The sequence below is a fragment of the Barbus barbus genome (genome assembly GCF_936440315.1).
Source record: "Barbus barbus genome assembly, chromosome: 23".
NCBI lineage: Eukaryota > Metazoa > Chordata > Actinopteri > Cypriniformes > Cyprinidae > Barbus > Barbus barbus.
The window spans coordinates 22,134,918-22,160,253 of NC_136751.1; the positions used below are offsets into that span (position 1 = coordinate 22,134,918).

At 38.5% G+C, this 25,336-nt stretch overlaps 1 protein-coding gene across 1 annotated transcript; it reads right to left on the bottom strand.

Annotated features, from left to right (window-relative positions):
• Nucleotides 1-1,487: 1,487 nt before the first annotated feature.
• On the bottom strand, nucleotides 1,488-25,242 carry LOC306843025 (chitin synthase chs-1-like; the record flags this gene model as incomplete). Its single annotated transcript, XM_079374265.1, has 18 exons — nucleotides 1,488-2,046; nucleotides 2,132-2,213; nucleotides 2,296-2,513; nucleotides 2,613-2,723; nucleotides 4,526-4,590; nucleotides 4,682-4,713; nucleotides 4,859-5,243; nucleotides 5,770-5,949; nucleotides 6,115-6,399; nucleotides 6,482-6,682; nucleotides 8,144-8,285; nucleotides 8,377-8,478; nucleotides 8,575-8,749; nucleotides 8,835-8,987; nucleotides 9,102-9,191; nucleotides 9,987-10,996; nucleotides 11,955-12,085; nucleotides 25,227-25,242. 18 exons carry the CDS (start codon nucleotides 25,240-25,242, stop codon nucleotides 1,954-1,956), a joined length of 3,471 nt encoding a protein of 1,156 aa, XP_079230391.1. The 3' UTR covers nucleotides 1,488-1,953.
• Between the last annotated feature and the right edge of the window lie 94 nt (nucleotides 25,243-25,336).

The window sequence follows — 25,336 nt, forward strand, 5'->3', positions numbered from 1 at the left end:
GCAAATCACAAACCACCAGCACTCTAAACTGATAGATGAAGGCTGTAGTTGTCCACTAGATGGAGTCATAGAATAAGAAATCTTTTAAGCCTAATCTTGTTCCTCTCAGTTTTCATCAGCTATAATTACAAATAAATGCATAGAATCAGTTGATATGTACTGTACTGGCAATATTTTTTTTTATTGAATTATTTTACATAAGCTTATAGATAATCGTTTAAGATAAAATCAATTTTAAAAATCCTAATTGATCATTAAAAGTTTTATATATGCTTCCCTTTCTTTGTGTATCTGTTTGACACTCTTGTTCTGGAGTAACCCTTTTATTGCTGTAATCCTAAAAACTATGGTTAAATGTATATTGCCTGTTGTGGACTGTTTTCCTGATGCCACTGGGGTGGCAGTAGCACCTGTGCTTGGGCCCATCATTGTAGCTTATAGCTATATTTGATTGTGTGTCTGAATGGGAGCCAATCCCTTCATCTTCCATCACATTGTAAAAATCCTTCCCAGGAAATGTAAATTGGTATGGACTATGGAGGACTAACCCCCTATTAATAAAGTTTTGAAATTAGTTCAACAAGTACATATGGGTGCATTCAGGTGTCCACATACTTTTGGCCACATAGTGGATAATATGAGTAACACTTACCGCTCACGTTTTTTTGATAATTCATGAATTTATGATGGAAAAGTAATGTAAAAAGAATGTTTGATTTTTTTAAAAATTAAAAAACATAAGGAACGTCAGAACATAATTAAAATTAAAAGGACATGTCAGTGCTGATAGTCTTGTGGGCAGCGCGTCAACATATAGCACCATTGGTGCTCGTCCCGAGTTTGAATCCCAGCATTAGGACCTTTCCTGATCTCGCTTACCCCCACCCCCACTTCGCTTCCTGTCACTTCCTGTCCTATACTAATAAAGTCAAAAAATGCCAAAAATAAATATTAAAATAAGGACAGTGCTGACACCACAAGCGCTACCATCAAATTTGAAGTAATAATCACAGGAGCATTTGATAATAAAGCTTTATCATTTTCGAGGGCAGACTTTCTGACCATTTAAATGCCTCTTTGGGTTCAACAGATCAGTCAAAGTTGTGACTACACTCGCAAAATTCTGACAAAATCCTCAATAGTACTTCACCATCCCTATAAATTGATACAGTTCAAGATGAGATTGTGTGTTAATCCTGGGTTAACGTTCTTATTTGCAGTGTCATTGATTGGCCAAATTCAGCATGTGACGTAAAGGCTCTTGCTATCAATTTGTACTATTATTATTGTTATTTTAGCATATAAGTGATCTATAAGGGTTTTGTTTCATACTATTCAAGGATTCATAGAATAATGCTTGTTTTACCTCTTTTTTTACATCACATAAAACAATAAAATAATATAGAAGCAAGTATACTAGTATTCACACAAACTGAACTTCTGTTCAATAACATTAAAACTTCCTGAGACACAATGAGAGACATTTTCAATAGAGCATATATCAATATAATTTATTTACATGCACTCTACAGTAAATGTGTTCAAAGATATAGATTACATTTTGTTTTATATAACTGTGAATTTAATGTTAATTTAGTGCAGTTAATTTTTGTAAAGAAAGAAACAAGGAAATAAAGAAATATAGTGGTATGGTATATGGAATGGAAATAATTAAGTAGAAATAAACAATATATTGGCTAACAAACTACAAATTATTGGCCATTTCTTGTAATGTCAATAATATTCAATGCTAATATTCAGTACTATGTAATTGATTGTGATTAGTTTAATTATTAATTTGCATATCATGTAATTAATTCATTAATTGTCAGGCCCAATGTTTTACACTACAACAGAGCATTCAGGTTTAAACACTAAATAAATATTCCGAACATTCTATTTGCACTGTTATTATCCACTGGACTATAAACATTAATTATTAAATGCAAAACATTATACTGAAGTTATAGCCCTAACAGATGGGTTCTTAAAACATAAAGCTGTGTCTGGCCCATACGTCTCAGGCTGGTGGATTGAGTCCAGGATCTGTGCGACATGATTGACATGGTTCATTTAAAAAAAAAGCTAACATTTAAAATGTCATCATTTTGTTTGTGATCCATTGGCTCACCTGATGTGACCGATGTGACTGCTTTCTATAAGATTTAATTTCTGTGTCAACATATGCCACAAAATGGATCAATGTGTAGATTCTGAAACAAAAGAACATAATCCATTAAAAAACATCTCTTTATCAGTAATTGTGATTCGATTCTTGTGTGCATGTTTAGTTACCTGTGATAAAGCATTCCAACAAACTGCATTAACAGCAGTACTGCAAAACCCAGTAGAAACATCAGTGCGATTGGATCTACGGAAAACACTTCTGTTGGGTCATAAGTCCCATTGGGATAGATTTTTGGGACCTTTATGGAGACTGAGTCTCCAATCGCCTGAAGGAAGAAAGTTGCCACCAGCCAAAGTGCATTGCAGAAGAAAAAGACAAATGTAACCTGTATGGAAAAGTAAGGCAAAACAGCATGGAAACAGATCTCTACGGTTCCAGAGCAAATACTTTAGACAAGACCACATACTATATTTCTTTTGCGTACCTTATTTCGAAGTTCTCTTAGATCATCAGCGATTTTTTCCTGTTGTTCTTTATTCTCTTTAAGAGGTTCCAGATATTTCTTCTGCAGTTCTTTCCAGAAATCGATTTCATCCTGCAACGTGAAAAAAATGAGGAATTAAAACCTAATATTTAATATCTAATCAGCAACTCATAAAATGCATGACATGGTAAAAAACATTTAAAGTATACAGTTGACATATCTGCAGCGACAAAAGGCTCAAGTTAGAATGACCAAAAATTACTGTGGAAGAAAAAAACATGCTTTATTATGACACAAAAATACATGGCTGCTTTTGATTAATACAATAAAAAAAACAACTAAATAATAAATAAATATTATTTAAATAAAATTATAATACATATGTATACATACACACACACACACACACATATATATATATATATATATATATATATACACTGAATAAAATAATAAAAACAACACTTTTGTTTTTGACACAATGCCACAGATATATATATATATATATTTTTTTTTTATGTAATTGGGGTTTTAGCTGTGACTTTATTGACTTTTTTATTTACTTTGTTATATTTACTACTTATTTTATTTTGATGCTGTAAAGCACATTGGTCAGATGCTGCATGACATGAATATGAATTTGAAACATTTTATTGGCATATTTGTTTTAAATTAACATTTTTATTCTTCCGCGAAACGATATAGTACCACGTGACTAACATTCAAACGAATGTACGTTAGTAAGACAATTTATAACATCTAGCATACAATACCTTATTAAGATCCTCTGCTTCATACTTGTCTGTCTTCATTTTTTTTCTCTTTTAGCCAGTCTTTGAGAAGTTTTATTGCCCATTCTGTATTTTTTTGTGTGTTGGCTTCGTAGCTGTCATGCTCTATTTTGTCAAGTTCAGTCTCAGTAAGCTCTCTGTGTCTTGTCGTTGTTTGTTCTTCGTAGTTCAATTTTCGTTTTTTCGTCTTAATTGGGGAGCCATTTGAATCGTCCAAATCTATCCACTGTTCAAACGTTTTGTTTTTACCGTACATGTTAAAATTAATGTCGAAATTTTCCATTGTTAATTGTGGTTGTCCAGTGTTTGTCACAAGATGGCGCCAAACGGTAATCTTTTTTTGGCGCGGAGGGATTATAAACATACAAGTAGTACCGGCTATGCGTTATTACTTTGGAGAGGTTATTATTTGAAAAGAACGAACCTGCAAATGTCCCAACTGACCAATCAGAATCAAGCATTCCAGAGAGCCGTGTAATAAATATGGTTATATGCAAGTTAATGAAATGCTTTTATTTTGTTATTCCTCATGAGACAGTTATTTTCATATTATTTGGAAATTGTACATTTAATATTACTCAACATTTGAAGTCATTTTCATTTGATCAGTTTTTTAAATGTGTTTTATTTCAAATTAATTTATTCGTTCATTCATTCATTTATTCATTATTGACAAAGAAACTGGCTTAATAAATGAATGCCAGAGATCACTTTTCCTTTGATCTGAGTTTTTACACGCTATTACCGCAACGCCTAGTATATGCGCGCACCACAAAATAACGTGGCGGCTAGAATGACTGTGTTTTTCAAAGTGGAGGCTGACCTGACCGCAGTTGGATTCGGACGGCAATTAAATCAACAACTACCCCCTGTATATGGTGAAAATAACTTACGCCCCCCTGAGAAACAATTACCGTCCGAATCGGGCTTAACACAGATTTAGACAGATTTGTGGACAATATTTGAGAGAAATAGGCCTTTTGTGCACATAGAAAAAGTCTTAGATCTTTGAGTTCAGCTCGTGAAAAATGGGGGCAAAAACAAAAGTGTTGCGTTTATAATTTTGTTCAGTGTATATATATAGGCTATATTAATTTCAAATATTTTGTTAGTTAGACTTACCAAAGGCAGTGCAGATTCACCCAAAGGAAATTCGTAAGATTTCATCTGCAAATGCTCAATCCAAGCTTTTGGATGAAACGTATGAGTTTTAATGGTAGTCAAATTCAATAAGTCTACATAGAATATTATGAAACTATTTATAGAAGTTACACTTACTTTGATGAGGACTAAGCTGGAACTCATGTTCCCTACAATACATAGGAATACAGTATTAGTTTTAGTTGTAGTATTAAAACACGCCTCTACGTAGTTACAATAGTTACAATATAAAATGCTCACAGATGGACTGAAGTGTCAGTGTTAAATTGTCCTATTGTGTGGACATGTTTTTACCTTTGTGTTTCCAAGGGAATTTGTGGCTTTTCAGTTTTTGTTATTTCTTCTGATTGTAATATCTTCTCACTCAGATCTTCAGATTCCAAGCATGGACATTTGCAGCATGTGGCATTCATGACCTTTTTCTTGATGGTATCGACTGCCGTAGTTTTAGTCTGGCTGCCGGTTTCACGAGTGCCCCACGTGACATTGTTCATGTTGACTATGGAGTAAATAGCTAGGAGTAGATACCCACTGGGAATGCATAGGAAGTATAACAATCCATAGATGACCAGTGAGAATTCCTGAGGGTGTAACGCTGCCGTGATGATGTACAAAACCACCATGCCGATGAGGAACAGACCACTGGGGGTCAGAAAAGTCTTTTGCTTCACTAAATCACCTATGAGAGTTGACGAGAGAAGAGAAAGTATTATAGATATAGGCTAGATCGTATTGCTATCTTTTAGAAAAAATGTGCAGTCTAAAAATATTGATGGACTAAAGCATACAGCTACTGTACTTTCAAAAGGTTGGGAATGGTAAGATTTTCTAATGCACCTAAGCCTAATGTACACTACCATTCCTAAGTTTTAGTAAGATTTTTTTATATATATATTTTTGATTCTCTTATTCTCAGCAAGGCTGCATTTATTTGTTCAAAAATTTAATATTTTGAGATATCATTACATTTTAAAAGAACTGTCTCCTTATGTCTTTTAATGTTTTAATTTACTCCAGTAATGATTTTTTCTAATAATGTAAATGTAATTACTGTCACTTTAAACTTTATCAGTTTAATGCATCCTTGCAAAAGAAAAGTATTAATTTATTTTCAAAAAATCTTACTGTGCAACTGGAAAAGAAAACGACACTGAAAAGAAAACTTCTGATCAAACTAAAAGATACTTAAAGACAAAATTTTTTACCTATGATTGAGAGAATTGTTCCTGCCATGAGAAATGCATAGAGTACACTCATGATTGCTGCAATTTTAATCTGTGTGTCAGATTTCAGTTTGAAGCACAGGATGAGGTAGACAGAAGGGGGCACTATGGCCAAAGCTAGGGCTATATTTTCATCCATATTCAAGATGAACACAAAGCTTCCTGCAATATAAACAAAGCACTTTAATAGATATTTTGGTCAAATGTAACTGTAAAAACATATCTTCCTTATGCCATACTGCTGAAACAGAATAATAAATCCAAGCACAAAATATATATTTTTTTATTTTTTTATTCAAATAAATATTTCTAAACTGCTAACTTTACCTGATATCATGAGACAGATAGTGGCAGGGCCCAGGATGGAAGCTGCCATGCTGATAATCTGGTACAAGATGTAAAGTTTTGAGATTGAGCTGTTCCTCTGAGAGGTCAGTCCTCCTGAGCCCAAGAGGTCGATGGTGTTGGCCATGGTAGAGGGTCCCCAGCGTCTGCGCTGGTTGTAGAACTCCTTAAAATCCTGTGGAGCGTTGGTGTAGGCATCAGATGCTGCGTTATACTCCACCCTCCAGCCCTGCTGCAGCAGCAGAGTGCACAACCAGCGGTCCTCACCTGACATTACACCAACAGAGGGTGAATTACTTTAGTCTTAGTTGAATTGATATAATTTGTCAGAAGTTAACTTCAAGCAGACCTTGGTCATACTGGACATATTGGCTGGCTTCACTGGCTTTGGTTGTGTATCTCTTCATGACGTTGTCGTCCATGAGTGCAGCTCCTCTGAAAAGACTGAAACATCCAGGGCTGCACAGTACACAGCCGAACACGTGTTCTGCAGTCTTTTGCAGCCAGTGGCCTACCGCATATTCAAACTTCTGATACCACACCATGGGCCCTTCAATTATAGTGAAGAAATGATCTGATTAGTCTATTCAGCGCCCTTAAAATCTATGCATAAGTAGTCTCTAGTGCAGGGGTCACCACACCCGAGCGGTTTGCATGTGTACTGCACGTCAACTCGGACAACGACGCAGAAGTATAAACGAAAACCGACGCACAGCCTATGGTGTGGAGGCTACGGCATATGTCTGACCCAGAAGTATAAATCAGCCTCAAATCCGTGGTTTTCCTGTGGAATCGGGCCACTTTAACATTCTTTCCGTGGGATGTTTTTCATAAGCTGGTTTGCCAACCGACGTAAAACATCTAAAGAAGAAGAAAAATATGTTTTTCATGTCCGCGGGTTGAAGCAACCCAAATAACATGATATTTAGCCTCTGGACTTTTATCAGGGGAACCCTGCCAAAAATTTTTTATTTTACAAGAGCCAATCATGAACAAGAGCCAATAATGATATTGTCGGAGCTATTTAAAAAAAAAAAAAATCATATTAATTATTTTTAATAATTAAATAATAATTAAAATTATAATTTTTATTGCAACTCCATTCTAATTATTTTATTCTTTTATTATTATTATTATTATTATTATTTATTATAATTATTCTTCTCATGAATTATTAATGATAAAGTGAAAAGATGGCCATCTTTCAAACCATTTACAAATACAAAAACAAAAACATGCTAACAAAGCGGCATCTACACGCAAAAAGGGAGAGCGTCACCGATTCCATAATAAAACCAGAATCAACATTGGCTTGACTTTTCAGATGTGGCGAGAACTCCGAGATTTGTAAGGATTCAAAAGCAACCCAGAAATGTTTTTTCTTGCTTAACAGGTAATATATTTAATTGAAATGATAAATAGTCATTCAGCTCTCTAGCATCAGCATAAGTTCATTGTAATATTTGACCTTATCAGACTAGCAGTCTTAACGTCCAGTGTTAATGACTTGTAATGTAAACTTTTGTTACGTCATTTAGCTATTTCTTAAGGGAAATTTGATTTGGCCAATACAGATAGACCGCGTAAAAAGATACCTGCATTAAGACCAATCATGTGCTTATGTCTTTCACATTAGAGTTTAAAAATCTTGTAGCCAAAGGAATAAAATTCTTATAGCACTTGTATCTGAACCTTGGAAAGCGGTAACACCGACCTAAGTGGTTCGCATCCTTCATAGAGCACATGAGAAGGGTCCATCAGTTGGTCCATCAACAATCATTGTGTTTTGATTTAAAAACATCAAAGTTTCCAGTAAATCAAAACACAATGGCACCTGCTTAGATGACATCTTTTTAGATTTCCATGTGTACTCTGGTGCCACGAACGACCACATTTATTCGAGCAGATCCAACGTACAACCAAAACATTGTTATTCTGCGAGATGAATGCAGTTTTATTTTTAACTGCTACAGGACCAAAAGCCACATGATGTAGCTATAATATATCCAACCTGTGCCCGTGGGATGAATCCTGCCACAGGCAGCTCCAACCTCTGGGTAGAGTTTAAGTCTGTCGATTAACAGCATGACTGCTGACGGCTGGAAATCAGTGTCCCCATCCAGGGCCAAGATGTATGTGTTCTCACTGTCTTTCTAGGGAGCATTGAAAAAAACACACGCTGTAGTCAAAATTTCTGGCTGATATTGTATTAATCTGTAGAAAGTCTAATAATAAGCTACCAACCTTCAATTTCTCATCAAGGTAATCCAGTTCTTCACCTGCCTTAAGCTTTTTGAAGTACTGTTTGTTAAGTCTCCAGCCAAGAATGTAATACAAGTACATTATCTGCAAACACAGATGATTAGTGAAGTTGTGGGTATAAAAAAAAAAAAGAAAAAAAAATATGTTTTTTTTTTTAACTGGATTTTTCATGAACCTTACCTGCGACCATCTTTTTTTGTGACGGATAAGTGTCTTGTCTTTGAGGTGAACCATCATCAAATTGCCTTTAGGGAGGGTGTATTCCAGCCGACCCCCATAAGGGGTGTTTATGATCTTCTGGCGTGGTAGTGCTGCCTTCTGTTTGAATGTGCATTGATCCTCTTCCATGAAAATGCTAATGTATGTGAAGTATTAGTAGATTAGTCTTGCACATAAGTTCTCAGAGCACATAAACAGATATAACGAAGGAGGATTCTTACGTGTAAACTTCTTTAATTACATCAACAAGTGTTTCAGCATATTCATTTGCATGCCTTCCATTATCGACATCCTTGAAAGCATCATCAAAATAAATATGGAATTCAAACTCGACATCACTATGTTCCTTGGTCTTGGGCCTGTATTTATCGAGCCTGGTAGTAAAAGAATTTTGCAATTACAATTCAATAATTATATAAAATATATATATAAAATTAATATATAAAATTAATAATTTTTTAGAAGTTGAGTAAGTGTAGTCTGTTTACCTGAACATAGAGATGATTATCTTCATCATTTCATCGTAGGTCTCGTGCCACATTGTTGCACACAGAAACACTCTGATGGTTTCTTTTGCACTGAGGAGTACATTTTAAATATTTATGTCATTAAGTCATTTCATGTTAAGAAATCCAAAGAAAAGTTTAGTCTTTCATTGTTTAACAGACTTGAAGTTCTCAGATATAGTTTTTGGAAGAATCTGATGAGATCTTTTGAAATAGGGCTTTATTGCAGACTTATTTTAATTGCAGGTATTTTGGTAAACGTGAGCACAGATTTAGATGTTGAATGCTTTTTAAAATCCAGAGGAGATACATGTGAAAATACAGGGGTCTCTTTCTCAGATGAAACCTCTAAGAAGTGGGGGATTTTGCTCTCCTTCTAATCTTACTAATGCCTTGGAGAAAGTACTATAACATCAAACAGATCTCATTTGTCATTTTTAATAGGAACACATTTACTGTGTACAATGCTTTAACTTAGAGGGGTTGATTTAAAGGGATGCACTGATAATAATAATAAAAGAATAACTCATACCAACAACAACATAATCATGTTATCCAGTTAATAACCAACATATGTAACCAAGATGTATTATTATTAGTGTTTAAAAGAGTGTTTAAAGATAGAATGTAAGTGAGATTTAGATGATGACAAAGAAATATAGATGGTAATAAATGGTTATTTTACATTTAGGTTTATACATTTTATATATGTAAATTATATAATATATAAGATAAAAATATAAATGTAAAAAAATACCATTCAACATTAAATATTAAATTTTGTTATGGATAAATAAAAATATTTAATATTGGCTGATATATTAATGATACATGTAACCATACTTAAAAAATAAAAACACTTACCACTTTTTCTCCTTGATTCTCTTTCTGATTTCAAAACGGGTATTTAGCAACATGGACTGTTCTAGAAATGCTCCTTCATACATGCGTCGCACAAACAGATCTTGGGTTCTTTCTATTCGATGGATCTTCAGGTACCAGATGTAAACCGTACTGAGCATGAGTCCCAGCCACCAGCTCAGAGCAGAGAAGCCCAAACAGGTCAGTCCTCCTATCTTCTCGTTAACCACAATGTCCCTGGTTTTCAGAGTTCTTATAGCATCCGTCAACATCAAATGCAGCCATGTGTCACTGGATTTTGGCCGAAAGGTCTCAAAACAGGTAGAAGTTTGATTTGAATCTGGGAGCCTGATTGATGTTGGAACCAAAAAGACTGCCAAAACTGTGATCGAGGCCAGGTACATGGGCAAGACGAAGCTGCGGTGCAGGGCGTGCATCTTACAAGCCACAACCACAAACCAGCGGCACAAGGCAGAGGATACAATCTGGATCACCACCAATGAAACGATGACTGTTTCAAAGACAAGTTTGACCGATTTCCATTCTCTACCTGACAGAGGAACGTAAGCTCCCACCACAGCTGACGTAACCAGGATTCTCGTCAAACTGGAGATGATGCAGACCACGTTACGGGACTGAGCGATGTCTTTGGAAATGTTGTCTAGAAATGATACAGCAAAGAGCGTGCTGTAGTTCTCCCACCAGTTCACAGAAACACAGATGGTCCCAATGATGGCAAGGCCAATTGATATATTTATCTCTAAGGAACTTTCGAATACCAAATAACTGACTGCAAAGAACACATAACCTGCGATGGTTAATAAAATGGAGCACATGGGGAGCATTATAAGCCACTTTTTCTCTTTGGCAAGGGACTCAGCGACCACCTGGAACACTGCGGACAGGATGCTCACGCTGTTTAGGATCATCACATTGGTGATAATGTCAAAGTGTGGCATGGCTACTATTGTTAGAACTGCTGTTCCCAGTGCTACCAGGAACTCAACACACAGAACCTGGAAGAAAGGTCAAATCAAAGTCAGAAAGGTTACGGCAATCATAATCAGGATCTATGCTGCCTATAACAAAATTGGAGGTCCCACTTTATATTAGGTGGCCTTAACTACTATATACTTGCATTTAAATTAATAATTTGATACAATGCACTTATGGTGTACATGTTTTTACATTGTACTTACATTTTAAAAAAAACACTTGCATGCAATTACATCTGTAATTATTTTCTGTAATAACATTTATAGTTGCACAGTTGACTCATCCCTTACACCTTAACCCACCCTTAAACCTACCCATAGCACCAAACCTGTCCCTAACCTTATCCATATCCCATCTAAATGGCAGCAAGTGTTTTGCAATACAATTAACACAATAGGTACATTGTACTTATTTTGGAAGTACATAGTAGTTAAGGCGACCTAATTTAAAGTGGGACCAAATTGGATATAAAGAAAATCACTAAGAAATTGCTAGTAAGTGATGGTAACAAACCATCGCAAAGAAACGACAAGTAAAACACTAAATTAAACATTAAATTTTGTATAAAAACGCACTCCAATAATCTTGATTAACAATTTAAACATTTTTACAGAGTATAAATCTATTCATTAAACACTCGTCACGTTTCTCTGGAGAAAGGGAACAAGGAGACAAGGAAGTCTTCAAATAACAATATCCTTTAATCAGAATATTCACAGGGAATCCAAACACGGAAGACATTCACGGATCGGGGTGAAGACAAACAATCCCGGACATTGGAGAGAAGGAAACACAGGGCTTAAAACTAGATAATTAATGAAACACAGCTGGGGACTAATAAACTAATCATGAGAACTAAACGAGAACAGGAAACTAACCAAATAAGGACATAGAGGGAGAAACTAGGGCAAGGAAGGCACATGGGGAGCAAAACAAAAAACAAGACAGGACAAATGTCAGACACTTGTGTTTGCTTACCCAAAAAAGAGTTAATTTCGAGGGCCTGGTTGCACTCTTGAAAATGAACTTCCATGTGCTCTTTAGCAGAAGGAGAACACTTGGCCCAACCAGAACAAAGCCAATCCCAAGTAGGGCGGTCGGTTTTTGTTCTGAACATATAATCTCAGTTTGATTGTTCCCAAATGTTATCAAAAGTAGAAATGATGTCTGTAAACACAAAAATAATCTTCAATCTTTTTTGTAATATTCAATAGCTAAGTGGATAATGAAAAGTGGAAAATTAAAATTCACTGTTATTTTATCTTCTCACCCTCAGGCCATCCAAGATGTAGGTGACTTATTATCATTATTTTATATTATTTGATTTTTTTCAGTACAAAAGTAAAAAAGATTTTTAGTTGGAACACTGTCCGAAGCTGTATCCCCTTCTAGCCACAACCGCAAATAACACATAATTACTGTATTTGCATTACTGTAAGGGTAGGTTTAAGGTTGTGGTAGGGGCAGACATTAAAAAACAATTTGACAGGTAGCATTTTTCAATGGGAGGTAACTGTTTTAATGGGAGGTAGCAAAATCTGGCAGGGCAGCACAGATTCATAGAATATATTATAAAATACACCATTATAGTTTTTGTGTTTGGGCACTTTGTAATGTAAATAAGCCCAACACTCATGTACAGCAGAGTGGAGCGAGTGAAGGAGAAGCTTTATCCCCTTGTATCACACAATAGTGACGATTCTATTCAACATTAATGTTTTGCAGGGAGTTTAGCTCCACCCTTTTTTACACAGATACGGTACAAAATAGTTTGATTTAAAAAGATTAGGGATTATTGATTAAATGTCATTTTCAAAATTATCTCCACATTTTACAAGAGCTTGTCACTCGTAATTGACATTAGATAGTGGTGTAGTGTTAGATGCGAAACAGGGATGACGTTTTTTGTGGGCAGAGCCTATCTGGTGGCGGTGACAGTCTATGGAGCCATGGAATAAAAGAATAAAAAAAAGGTCAATTTGATTTTATATTTCAAAATTCTCACTTTATTCTCGCAATTCTGAGATTATATCTCACAATTCTAATAAGGAAAAACACCTAGTCATCCTCTTTTTCCCCGGCTCTTCTGGCTTTTTTTCCCCTCAGAATTGACAAACTCACTATTTTTGAGTTAAATCGAGTTATAAAGTCCAAATTAGGAGCTATAAACTTGCATTTCTGAGAAAAAAAGTCATAATTGTGAGAGAAAATAAATGTTATGTAAAAATGTTAATAGTATAAGTCTAAAATCTTATGCTGTATCTGTAGGACTAATACAATACGATAACTATGAACAGCTTATGTGAATATTATGTAGACCTATTGTTTAAATCACATAATGCTTTAAAAGTAGAGTAATACCAGTTTGTGAACGAATCTTTCTGTTGAACCGATTCTTTTTGGTGAACTACTTGAACCAGATCATCAAATCGGACTGAACATTTGGAAAAGTTCGTGGCTCAAGCAGCATAGATCTACAAGTTACTAAATCAAAACTCACTTTTGGACGTGCCTGACAGTCACTCTGATTCAAAATAAGCCAAAATACAGGCGCATATGATCCTATGCTGTTCTTTTTGCAAACTCATTCAGTGAACTGAGGAAACAGTTGACTCGGACTGAAGACCGATGTGCTGGTGATATTTTTTATGTAAAAAGGTGAGCTGATTTTTATTCACTTTATTATTCACTTTATGCTTTAGACCAGTGCTTCCCAAACCTGTCCTGGAGGACCTTTTGCCCTGCACACTTTGTATGTCTCCCTAATCAGACACACCCAATTCAGTTCTTGCAGTCTCTACTAACGAGTTGATGAGTGGAATCAGGTGTTTTCGATAAGGGAGACATACAAAAGGTGCAGGGCAGGGGGGCCTCCAGGACAGGTTTGGGAAGCACTGCTTTAGACATCCAGGTTTCACTTAATTAATGGGTGCTTTAATAATATAATTGTGAATGTCATTGGGTGATTAGCTACGTAAACAAACTACTTGTTAGATATATCAATACACCGTCAGGAGCCACAGGTATTAATTTTATGTTCTTTGATATGCTTTTTTATTATTATTATTATCAAAAAACAGTAGCTGCTGAGTTTCATTTTTAAAACTAGAGACCACAGTTTTAGATAACTTCTTCACTGTCCTACTGAAGAAAAAGTAATCTATTACAGTGAGTAAATTAACAGCAAATTTAAATTTTTGTGTGAGCTATCGCTTTAACTGTTATCCCATCATCTATAAAATTATTAGCCAGTGATTAATAAAGCAGCTCACTTTACTGAGCAGAACAAGGGCGAAGACAAGTACACCAACAATGGCACACGAGAACAATTTCAAACACTGCACTTGTTTCTTTGGTTTCAGCTCATCTTGAATGATTGGTACTTCTCTGCACACATCCCAAGATTGCCTGTTTCGGAAAAGAAAAAGGGGGAACAGCTTACTGGAAAAGTGAAAATTCACTGGACTGAGTGTTAAAGATGTTCATTAATAACTAAATAGTGGTATTTATCATGCAAAAGAAGTTGTAGGTTTTTTTATTTTAATTTTACATTTATAAATACATATTTATCTAGCTGTATGATTTGTAGAGAATTGTTCTAAATTTATATAAATATACATACAAACACATACATACATATATAATATAATGAAAGTGTTATTTTGGTAACTTATTTCAAAAAGTAAAACTTTCATATTCTAGATTCATTACATGTAAAGTAAAACATTTCAAAAGTTTTTTTTTATTAATTTTATTATTTTATTTTGATGATTAGAGCTTACAGCTCATGAAAGTCAAAAATCCATTATCTCAAAATATTAGAATATTTCCTAAGATCAATAAAAAAAAAAAGGATTTGCAAAACAGAAAAGTTCTTTAAAGTATGTTCATTTATGCACTCAATACTTGGTCGGGGCTCCTTTAGCACAAATACACTATTTAGCCTTCAGCTCTTCTGTATTGTTGGATCGACTGTTTCTCATCTTACTCTTGAAAATATCCCATAGATTCCATATGGGTTTCAGGACAGGCATGTTGGCTGGCCAGTCAAGCACATTAATATCATGGTCAGCAAACCATTTGGAAGCAGTTTTGGTACTGTGGGCAAGTGCTAAAGTCCTCCTGGAAAAGGAAATCAGCATAAAGCATAAAGCTTGTCAGCAGATTGAAGCATAATGTGCTCGAAAATCTCCTGGTATTGACTCCTGCATTGACTATGGACCTGATAAAACAAAATGGACCAACACCAGCAGACGTTACGGCACCCCAAATCATCGCTGGCTTCGGAAACTTCACACTGGACTTCAAGCAGCTTGGATTCTGTGCCTCTCCAGTCTTCCTCCAGACTCCAGACCTTGATTTCCAAATGAATAGCAAAATTGACTTTTATCTGAAAAGAGGACTTTGGACCACTGAGCAACAGTCCAGTTCTTTTTCTCCTTAGCCCAGGTAAGATGCTTCTGACGTTGTTTCTGGTTCCGAAGTAGCTTGGTAGCCCTTTTCCTGAAGACGTCTGAGCGTGGTGACTCTTGATGCACTGACTCCAGCTTCAGTCCACTCCTTGTGAAGCTCTCCCAAGTGTTTGAATCGGCTTTGCTTGACAGTATTGTTAAGCTTGCGGTCATTCCTGTTGCTTGTTTACCTTTTCCTACCCAAATTTCTTCCTTCTAGTCAAATTGGTTTTTAATATGCTTTGATACAGCACTCTGTGAAAAGCCACATCTGTCAGTAATGACCTTCTGTGACTTTCTTTCTTTGTGGAGGGTGTCAATGATTGTCTTCTGGACCATTGCCAAGTCAGCAGTCTTCCCCATTGTTGTAGTTTCAAAGAGGAAGAGATACCCGGAATTTATACTGTATGGATGATTATGTAATGAAACTCAAATGTAAATATTCTAATATTTTGAGATACTGCATTTTTGACTTTCATGAGTTGTATGTTCTACTCATCAAAATTAAAACAGAATATTTTAAATATCTAGAATATATTAAAGTTTAACTTTTTGAATTAAGTTTGATTTATATATATATATTAGGGCCGGGACTTTAACGCGTTAATTTAGATTAATTAATTACACAAAAATAGCGCGTTAAATTTTTTTAACGCATTTTAATCGCACTTATTTTTGCACCGCGGAACGTTTCTCACTGGATGAGTTTCGGCGGACCGATTATACTGGAGCACCAACTAGCGTTCAGACAAAAACAAACCACAGTGAACATGGACAAAGAAGCTGATGAGACCGCTTTGGTTGGCCCTGTGGATGGGAAATTTTGTTATAAAAAAACTAATGGATGGAAGCATCGATAAGAGCATGGTTGTGTGCAAGCTATGCAACAAGGAATTTGCATATCACCGCAGCACATCGAGCCTCAAGTATCACCTCATGTTCTGAATGTACTTGAAAGTATTGTGTTTTACTTAAAAAAACAGTTTACAGAAGGTATACCTGTCACGAATCTGGACCATGCTCTTCCGTTTACTCGCCACCAGATGTCACTCACTCACAACACATTGGACTCAGTTTCCCATAATCCTTTGCACTGACGACATTCACAGCTGTTCACTATTTCGCCCACACCTGATCACCATTTCTCAATCAGTATCACTGTATTTAAGCCTGGGACTTCCTCTTGCTCAGGGCCGTGTACTGATCTGCGTTTAGTGCTCACTTAGCGCTAGCTGCTTTACCGTGCCATTCCGTGTTTCTGTTGTGTTCCTGTATTGTTGCATTTATCACTCACCTAGCGATAGCACTTTACAGAGCCACTGTCTTAGCCTTAGTCTTGCCTTGTTTTCCTGCCGTGTTTGACCCTGCTCTTGTTTCCTGGATTTACCCTTTGCCTCTGCCGTTTGGACTCTGTTCGCTCCCTGTTTGGATTATTGCTCTCGTCTCTGGATTATCTCTCTGCCTTGCCCCTTTGGATACTGTTCGCCGATCATCGACCCACGCTTGTTCCACGGATTGCTCTGTCTTGCCCTTGCCATACCTGTTTGCCACTGTCTGACCCTGCCTGTTTCTGACCATGTTTAATAATAAAGCTTTGCATATGGATCCGCACGTCTCACGTCTCATCAGCCCCGTAACAGAATACTCAGCCAAACAAGGATCCAGCAGCTATTCAGAGGAACATTGGCCAGGTATGGACATTGCATGGATGCTTTTAACCCTTGAGCAGGGATCGCGACCGCTCAAAGTCTATGTACAAGAGTACTTAGACCTTGCCTATTTTTCTGATCTGCCGGACTACGCACTCATAGACTTTTTTTGTGAGGGCATTAATCAGCCGCTCAAATCACAGTTAATCCGCGAGGGTCCCCGTTCATCTCTTAGTCAGTTCATAGATTATGCTTTGCTGTGTGTGGGCTCTCCGTTCACTGTGGGTGTCGCGGAGGAACGCGGCACCGCACTCGCTCACAAAATGGCGGCAGCAACAGCACCCCTTCACGTCATGGCTGCCAAGCCAGAGTCTGCTCACGTCATGGCTGCCAAGCCAGAGTCTGCTCACGTCATGGCTGCCAAGCCAGAGTCTGCTCACGTCATGGCTGCCAAGCCAGAGTCTGCTCACGTCATGGCTGCCAAGCCAGAGTCTGCTCACGTCTCCGCTGTCAAGCCAGAGTCTGCTCACGTCTCCGCTGTCAAGCCAGAGTCTGCGCACGTCTCCGCTGTCAAGCCAGAGTCTGCTCACGTCTCCGCTGTCAAGCCAGAGTCTGCTCACGTCTCCGCTGTCAAGCCAGAGTCTGCTCACGTCTCCGCTGTCAAGCCAGAGTCTGCTCACGTCTCCGCTGTCAAGCCAGAGTCTGCTCACGTCTCCGCTGTCAAGCCAGAGTCTGCTCACGTCTCCGCTGTCAAGCCAGAGTCTGCTCACGTCTCCGCTGTCAAGCCAGAGTCTGCTCACGTCTCCGCTGTCAAGCCAGAGTCTGCTCACGTCTCCGCTGTCAAGCCAGAGTCTGCTCACGTCTCCGCTGTCAAGCCAGAGTCTGCTCACGTCTCCGCTGTCAAGCCAGAGTCTGCTCACGTCTCCGCTGTCAAGCCAGAGTCTGCTCACGTCTCCGCTGTCAAGCCAGAGTCTGCTCACGTCTCCGCTGTCAAGCCAGAGTCACACCACGTCTCCGCTTTCAAGCCAGAGTCACACCACGTCTCAGTGCTCCAGCCAGAGTCTATCACACCCAAGGATTTAAGGTCAGTCCTTCAAGTTCCCTGTCTGATATCCAGTGTGATGGACCCACCACTGATGTCAGTGCGAGTAGCTGGCATTCCCAGGGCCTCAACCCTGTCTGTTACAGAGACTGTTCCCCTGACCTCAGTACTTCCCGTTATGGCGGTTGCCATTTTGAGTGTGTGGGCTGCACACTGTGCTCCTGAGGCCTCTCCTGTCCACGAGTCTGCTCCAGTGCCTCCAGAGGTGGCGGCTTCCGCTGCAGAACCTCCCGAAGTGGTGGCACCCGTCCCTGAACTCGCTGTCTGCCCTGTCACGGCCACGGAGGCCGTTCCTGACCTCATGGTCTGCCCTGTCACGGCCACGGAGGCTGTTCCTGAACTCACGGTCTGCCTTGTCACGGCCACGGAGGCCGTTCCTGACCTCATGGTCTGCCCTGTCACGGCCATGGAGGCCGTTCCTGAACTTACGGTCTGCCCAGTCACGGCCACGGAGGCCGTTCTTGAACTCACTGTCTGCCCCGTCACGGCCATGGAGGCCGTTCCTGAACTCACTGTCTGCCCTGTCACGGCCATGGAGGCCGTTCCTGAACTCACTGTCTGCCCTGTCACGGCCATGGAGGCCGTTCCTGAACTCACTGTCTGCCCTGTCACGGCCATGGAGACCGTTTCTGAACTCACTGTCTGCCCTGTCACGGTCATGAAGGCCGCCCCTGAACTCACTGTCTGTCCTGTCACGGCTAAAGAGGCCGTCTGTGAGCTCTCGCCCTGTCCTGTCACGGCTAAAGAGGCCGTCTGTGAGCTCTCGCCCTGTCCTGTCACGGCTAAAGAGGCCGTCTGTGAGCTCTCGCCCTGTCCTGTCACGCCTAAAGATGCCGTCTGTGAGCTCACGCCTTGTCCTGTCACGGCTAAAAACGCAGTCTATGAATCCTCGTCCTGCCCTGCCACGCCCCCTGAGATCATGAATGCTCTCCCTGTATTGTCTGTCTCTGCTCTCCCTGTGTTGTCTGTCTCTGTTTCCCCCAGATCTCAGACTCTGCCATGGTTTCCTGCCCAGTCTGCTTCCTGGCGAGGGTCTTCTGCTCAGGTCTGGTGGTCCTCTGCCCCGCCATGGTGGTCTTCTGCTCGGGTCTGGTGGTCGCCTGCTCCGCTGTGGTGGTCTTCTACTCCGGTCTGGTGGGCTCCTGGTCCGTCTACTCCGCCCTGGTGGGCTTCTGCTCGGGTCTGGTGGTCGTCTGCTCCGCCGTGGGGGTCTTCTGCTCGGGCCTGGTGGTCGTCTGCTCCGCCGTGGTGGTCTTCTACTCCGGTCTGGTGGTCATCTACTCCGCCCTGGTGGGATCCTGGTCCGTCTGCTCCGCCCTGGTGGGCTCTTGCTCTGTCCTGGTCTCCGGTTCCGCCTGGGTGTCCTGCTCTGCCGGTTCTGCCTCAGTCCCCGGTCTTCCCACTTCCTCATGGACCTGGCCCTCCTTCCCTCCCCCTGTTCCGCCTCCGCTCCACCGCCCTCCTGGACTATATAAGAGCGTCTGGAAGCCGCTCCTTGGGGGGGGGCTATGTCACGAATCTGGACCATGCTCTTCCGTTTACTCGCCACCAGATGTCACTCACTCACAACACATTGGACTCAGTTTCCCATAATCCTTTGCACTGACGACATTCACAGCTGTTCACTATTTCGCCCACACCTGATCACCATTTCTCAATCAGTATCACTGTATTTAAGCCTGGGACTTCCTCTTGCTCAGGGCCGTGTACTGATCTGCGTTTAGTGCTCACTTAGCGCTAGCTGCTTTACCGTGCCATTCCGTGTTTCTGTTGTGTTCCTGTATTGTTGCATTTATCACTCACCTAGCGATAGCACTTTACAGAGCCACTGTCTTAGCCTTAGTCTTGCCTTGTTTTCCTGCCGTGTTTGACCCTGCTCTTGTTTCCTGGATTTACCCTTTGCCTCTGCCGTTTGGACTCTGTTCGCTCCCTGTTTGGATTATTGCTCTCGTCTCTGGATTATCTCTCTGCCTTGCCCCTTTGGATACTGTTCGCCGATCATCGACCCACGCTTGTTCCACGGATTGCTCTGTCTTGCCCTTGCCATACCTGTTTGCCACTGTCTGACCCTGCCTGTTTCTGACCATGTTTAATAATAAAGCTTTGCATATGGATCCGCACGTCTCACGTCTCATCAGCCCCGTAACAATACCTACCTATAGGGTACCTGAATTTCTGAAATGTAGGCCATTATATTTCTAAATATCCTATTGCTACACTTAATGGCAATATTGCACTGGTCTGTTGGACTTGGTTGAACAAAAATAAACAATATTTTGTTGCTTAAGCTTATGTATTCAGTCATTATTCAATGGTATACTAAAAATCCATATGAAAAAACTTACTTCTCACTGTTCTCAGGTCAAATATTTATATGCGATTAAAATGCGATTAATTTCGATTAATTAATTACAAAGCCTCTAATTAATTAGATGATTTTTTTTAATCGAGTCCCGGCCCTAATATATATATATATTCTTAGCAGAAATAATTAAATAATTACTTTCAAAAATAAATAAAATTTGGTAAAAATGTAATATTAAAATAATTATTAATGAACATTAATAAGTTTAAGAAATAACAAAATTATGTAAATTTAAACATTTTTAAATTATGGTATTTACAAAAAAAATAGTTCAGTACCTCCGTTTATGTCCCTGTTGTTGTTCCATAGTGATGTTTGCAGAGCATCAACAACATTTGATTAATCCTCTGTAAAACAGACGAGCGCCTTATAACCAGATGGGAGGGAGCACTACGCTTTTATTTAGCATGTTTTCTATGTAAAGTGATGCTTATCAGCTTCATATTTTCACTTCCTGCTTTGATGAAAAGATTCCCTAGAATTAAATCATGGTACTGGTATTGTTGAAACTATGCTACACAGTGACATTCTGTGCTTCCACCTTGTGAAAATAGTTTAGGCCATTTTGTGTTCTTGTGTGACAGTACACCTGCAACCAAGATGCATAAAATAATGGTGTACTGTGTGATGTGAAAGAACTTTTTGACATGTCCAGGCCTGAACCCCACTGAGCAAAAAATATAAATGCATCTGTAAATATGTAAGATATATGAGAAAAAATGTAATTAAATTGTAATGAGAAATGTTATATATTAAATGTATATGTTATATGTAAAACAATCACCAGAAAACTGTAACAGTTTGGTTTCTGTTTAAGTTTTCTTTTTACCCTTATTTGGTATTTCCTGTTCTAGTTTCCAGTCATTAGGTAATCATTCATTCTCATCACCTGTCTTATGTTATCTTGTTTCCTCGTTTGATTGATCCCTTTAAAAGTCCTGAGTTCTCCCCTAGTCTTCGTCAGAGCTTGATAATGTTGTTTAATGGTTTAAGTGCGTTGAAGCTGATTAAAAAGATTCCTGTTTCTTTATTTCTTCGTCGAGCGCTCTTCTTTGATCCACAACCACATATCCCGTAAAATATGGAAGATAATTCTGTCACTTTATTACATAACTGTACATTAGGACAAGGGTTCAAAAACATTTTCATCCTATACGACCCACCAAGGGATGTAACTTTGAGACCCAGTAAAAATGTGAAATATGCAAATATAGTCTTGCAGAGTGATTCGATATCTGTTCCAGTGGATTCTGCAAGTTCATTCAGTGAAGGATTCATCAGACTGATTCAAACAAATGTTTTCAAGTAATGGAATAAGTCACTTCTAAACTTAAAGCACATGGTCATACAGTAAATTATGAGTGGAGCAGTCAAAATCACTTACATACTACAGAAACTTATAAGATTAATTAAAGTCGGGTTTGTGAATGAACCGTTCTCTGGAGACCAATTAAATTAATCAGTTGATTCAAATTACAAAACTGATTTGCTCAGATCTGGACTGATCAGCATTTCTTCAAATCAATGAATAACAACTTTGGTCTGTTTGTCACACACTGTGTTTGAAACATCAGTAAGGTGTGTTAAGGCCTTTTTTAAGGCCACGCTGCGTAAAATAGTCTGCTGTTTTAATTTTCTAGGTTGGGACAAAAGCTAGCTTTTAAATTGTAATGTTACAAGATTTTAACAAGTATCTTATTCTCTTACTTAACGGTCTGATATTTTTTATTTCACGCAACGGTAAAATAAGTCAAATCTATGTTATTTAACTTTGTATTTTTTATCAACTCAAACTTTTTTTTAAAAGCGCATAGATTTTCACATGTATCTTATTGTTTTAACTAACGAGTCCGATGCATTTTGTTATAGATGAACGAACGCGCTCACCTCTTCTTTTTTTATTTAATTTTGTCAAACTTACTAGTTTTAAATTGTAATGATAGAAAAACTGCCGTATTGTTTAACTAACATGTCAGATGCTTTTTTGTTTTATTTTCTACGTTTTTCCTAAAACTCTTTTAACAACACTAGCACGTCTCGACTTGTAGGGAAAAACAGTCGTTGTACGTTTTACGCGTATCTTTAATGTTTTTTCTTGATGTGTGTGTGAAAACGCTTCAATAAAAACTTCCCTTTATCCCATTTAACGAATTTTTATGAGGGGCAATAAATCTATTTTTTTGAGACAAGGTGCCCTACATCCTTTCTACCGTCTAACCACACTTAAGTAAAAACAGCAGTTGCTTCCTTTAATTAACACACCCAAAATCCTATTGCAGGGCAGTTGCTCAAAACGAAACTACAGTTCGCACTTCAGTGCAGGAAGGGAGCAATGCCAATGATATGGACTCCTTCTTAGCCGACTGCTTAGCCTAGCAGCGAGTAATAAATTTAAACAGCAGATCTACAAACAAAGTATTAAGCAAAACACTCACGAGCTGTGTCTCTTCTTCTGACTAATCGCTTCTCCCAAGTTATGACAGTGAGCAAGCAGTTTAAATAGTCTACAGTCACTGTGGGCGCCTTCTAATTTGCACACTCGACAGCCTATAGCAGGGCAATTGCTCAAATCGAAACTACAGTTCGCACTTAAGTGCAGGAAGGGAGCAATGCAAACGGCACGGACTCCTTCTTATCCGACTGCTATTATTATAATTAAGTGCAATCAAAAATACAGACTATAACGAAAAAACAATGTAGAAATAGGTACGAATTATTCCTTCCTAGCAGCAAGTATAACAGTGTTATACCCAAGTATAACAAGTTATAACAGTGACCAAGTTATAACCCAAGTTATAACAGTGAGCAAGCAGTTTAGTGACAATCAGTAAATAGTGTTTGAGTATGAATGGGTCATTTTGAGTAAAAATAAGGAACTCCAGATGTCATAAAACAGCAAGTTACTTAGCCTAACAACAAAAGCAACCATAAAACAGTGTAAATACATCTTGAAAACAGCAAAAAAAAAAAAAAAAAAAAAGTATTAATTATTCATGCCCAAGTGCATGATGGGAACAAAAGGAGCATGACTTTGATATTTACTTAAACAATCTTTGTAAAAAATAATAAACAATTCCAAGTAAAATATACTTATAAGTTCAAACTTTAAATTCTACAAGCTTAAATTGAGTACTAATATTGAATTTACTTTTTTTTTTATTATTATTCTTGCCTGAACTAAATTATTTAATGTAGAAATTACATTTGTTTTTCTGTAGTATTTACTGCACCACAAAATAATTGTTATCAGTGTGGGGGAGCAATTAGTTACTGTAGCCTAAGTTTTCGCTGTGTTCACCCCTCATCACACCACAGCTGTTTCCTCCAGCGAAAATGAAGCCCTTAAAGTCCCCCTGTACTCAGAAATTTTATCCCTTAAAATCAAAATTACATATTTAAATGTTTTTTTTTTTCTTGTGAAAATAATTTTATCATACCTTAGAATAGCTTGAATGTAATTCTGCACCCTTGCCTCTTTTACTATACATGGATCTTGTAGGGAAGGTGTGCTGGTTCTTAAGTATACTTGGTCATCGCCATGGAGTGTCAGTAAGGACACGGAGACAGGAACTCCAGTTAGTTTACTTTAATGTCCAACAAGTTTACTGGTTACATTGATTTATATGAACTTGTGCATGGTCGTGTGGCTATATGTGTGTGTGTGTGTGTGTCTAAACAAGGAAAGGAGAAATAGAATTACATAAATTGAGTGATTTAGAACAAACAGGAAAACATTATCACATGTAAATTATCAGGTATAAAACTGTATGCAGTATTGTAAAGCAATAGACATAATGCACATCTTTAAGCATATAAGCTTTAGAAACTAACAGCATATGTAAACGTGAGTAGACACATTAAGTGACATTAACCACACTTCTGAACTAACTAGCATTTGAATTAGGCAGAAATATATCACAATCGCATTAATGAGTTAAATAGGACGATTCTACATATTTGGTATACAGCCCAACTCTTTACATAAACGATCGCTCGTGCAGGGTCGCGGGTCTTCCGCGCATCTGTCTAATCTTATATATAAACAACTCGATAAATAATCTTAATTAGCATTAACAACACTATACAAGATAAAGAAACACTTACTTTTGGTCATTAACGCACACAACAAGGAATCAGGAGAAAACACACGAACCATATCTTTCTGACAGAGCAAAATCCCTAAAAGAATATATATTTTAACAGTCGTCAGACAATGCGGTTATTCGATTGGCTGTCCTTTCACGTGATCGGTGCATGATAACTACTGCGGCCTGGATGCTTGTTAACCTGGATGCCTGAGAGTGTCCAGCAGATGGCGCAGTTGAATTTCCTCTTCTACAGCCGCCCCTACATTTGCTGTGCAAATGTATTTTCTATCCTACTTGCTTAGTCTGCTGCAGGGTCATTATCTGGGATGGCGGGCAGTGTGATGAGACGAGACACTGGTCGATGGTAGTGTTTGTTTTTTACTTCAATTTCTGCAGAACGGACACGTCCATCTGCTCCAGGGTATATGGTTACTATTTTACCAACCGGCCAGAGAGCACGGGGAAGTTGGTAGTCAATCATCATCACAACAGTCCCAGGTGTGAGGTTGCTGGAGTCACTCATCCATTTTTGTCGTGGTTGCATGGTGGGCAAGTAATTCTTTATAAAACTCGTCCAAAACTGATCTGCCAGTACTTGTGATTGCCGCCATCTTTTCCGACTAAGGATTTCGGATTCTGGGTAAATCACTTGCGGTAGTGATGCATCTGGCCGCCCCATCAACAGGTAATTTGGGGTCACCGGAT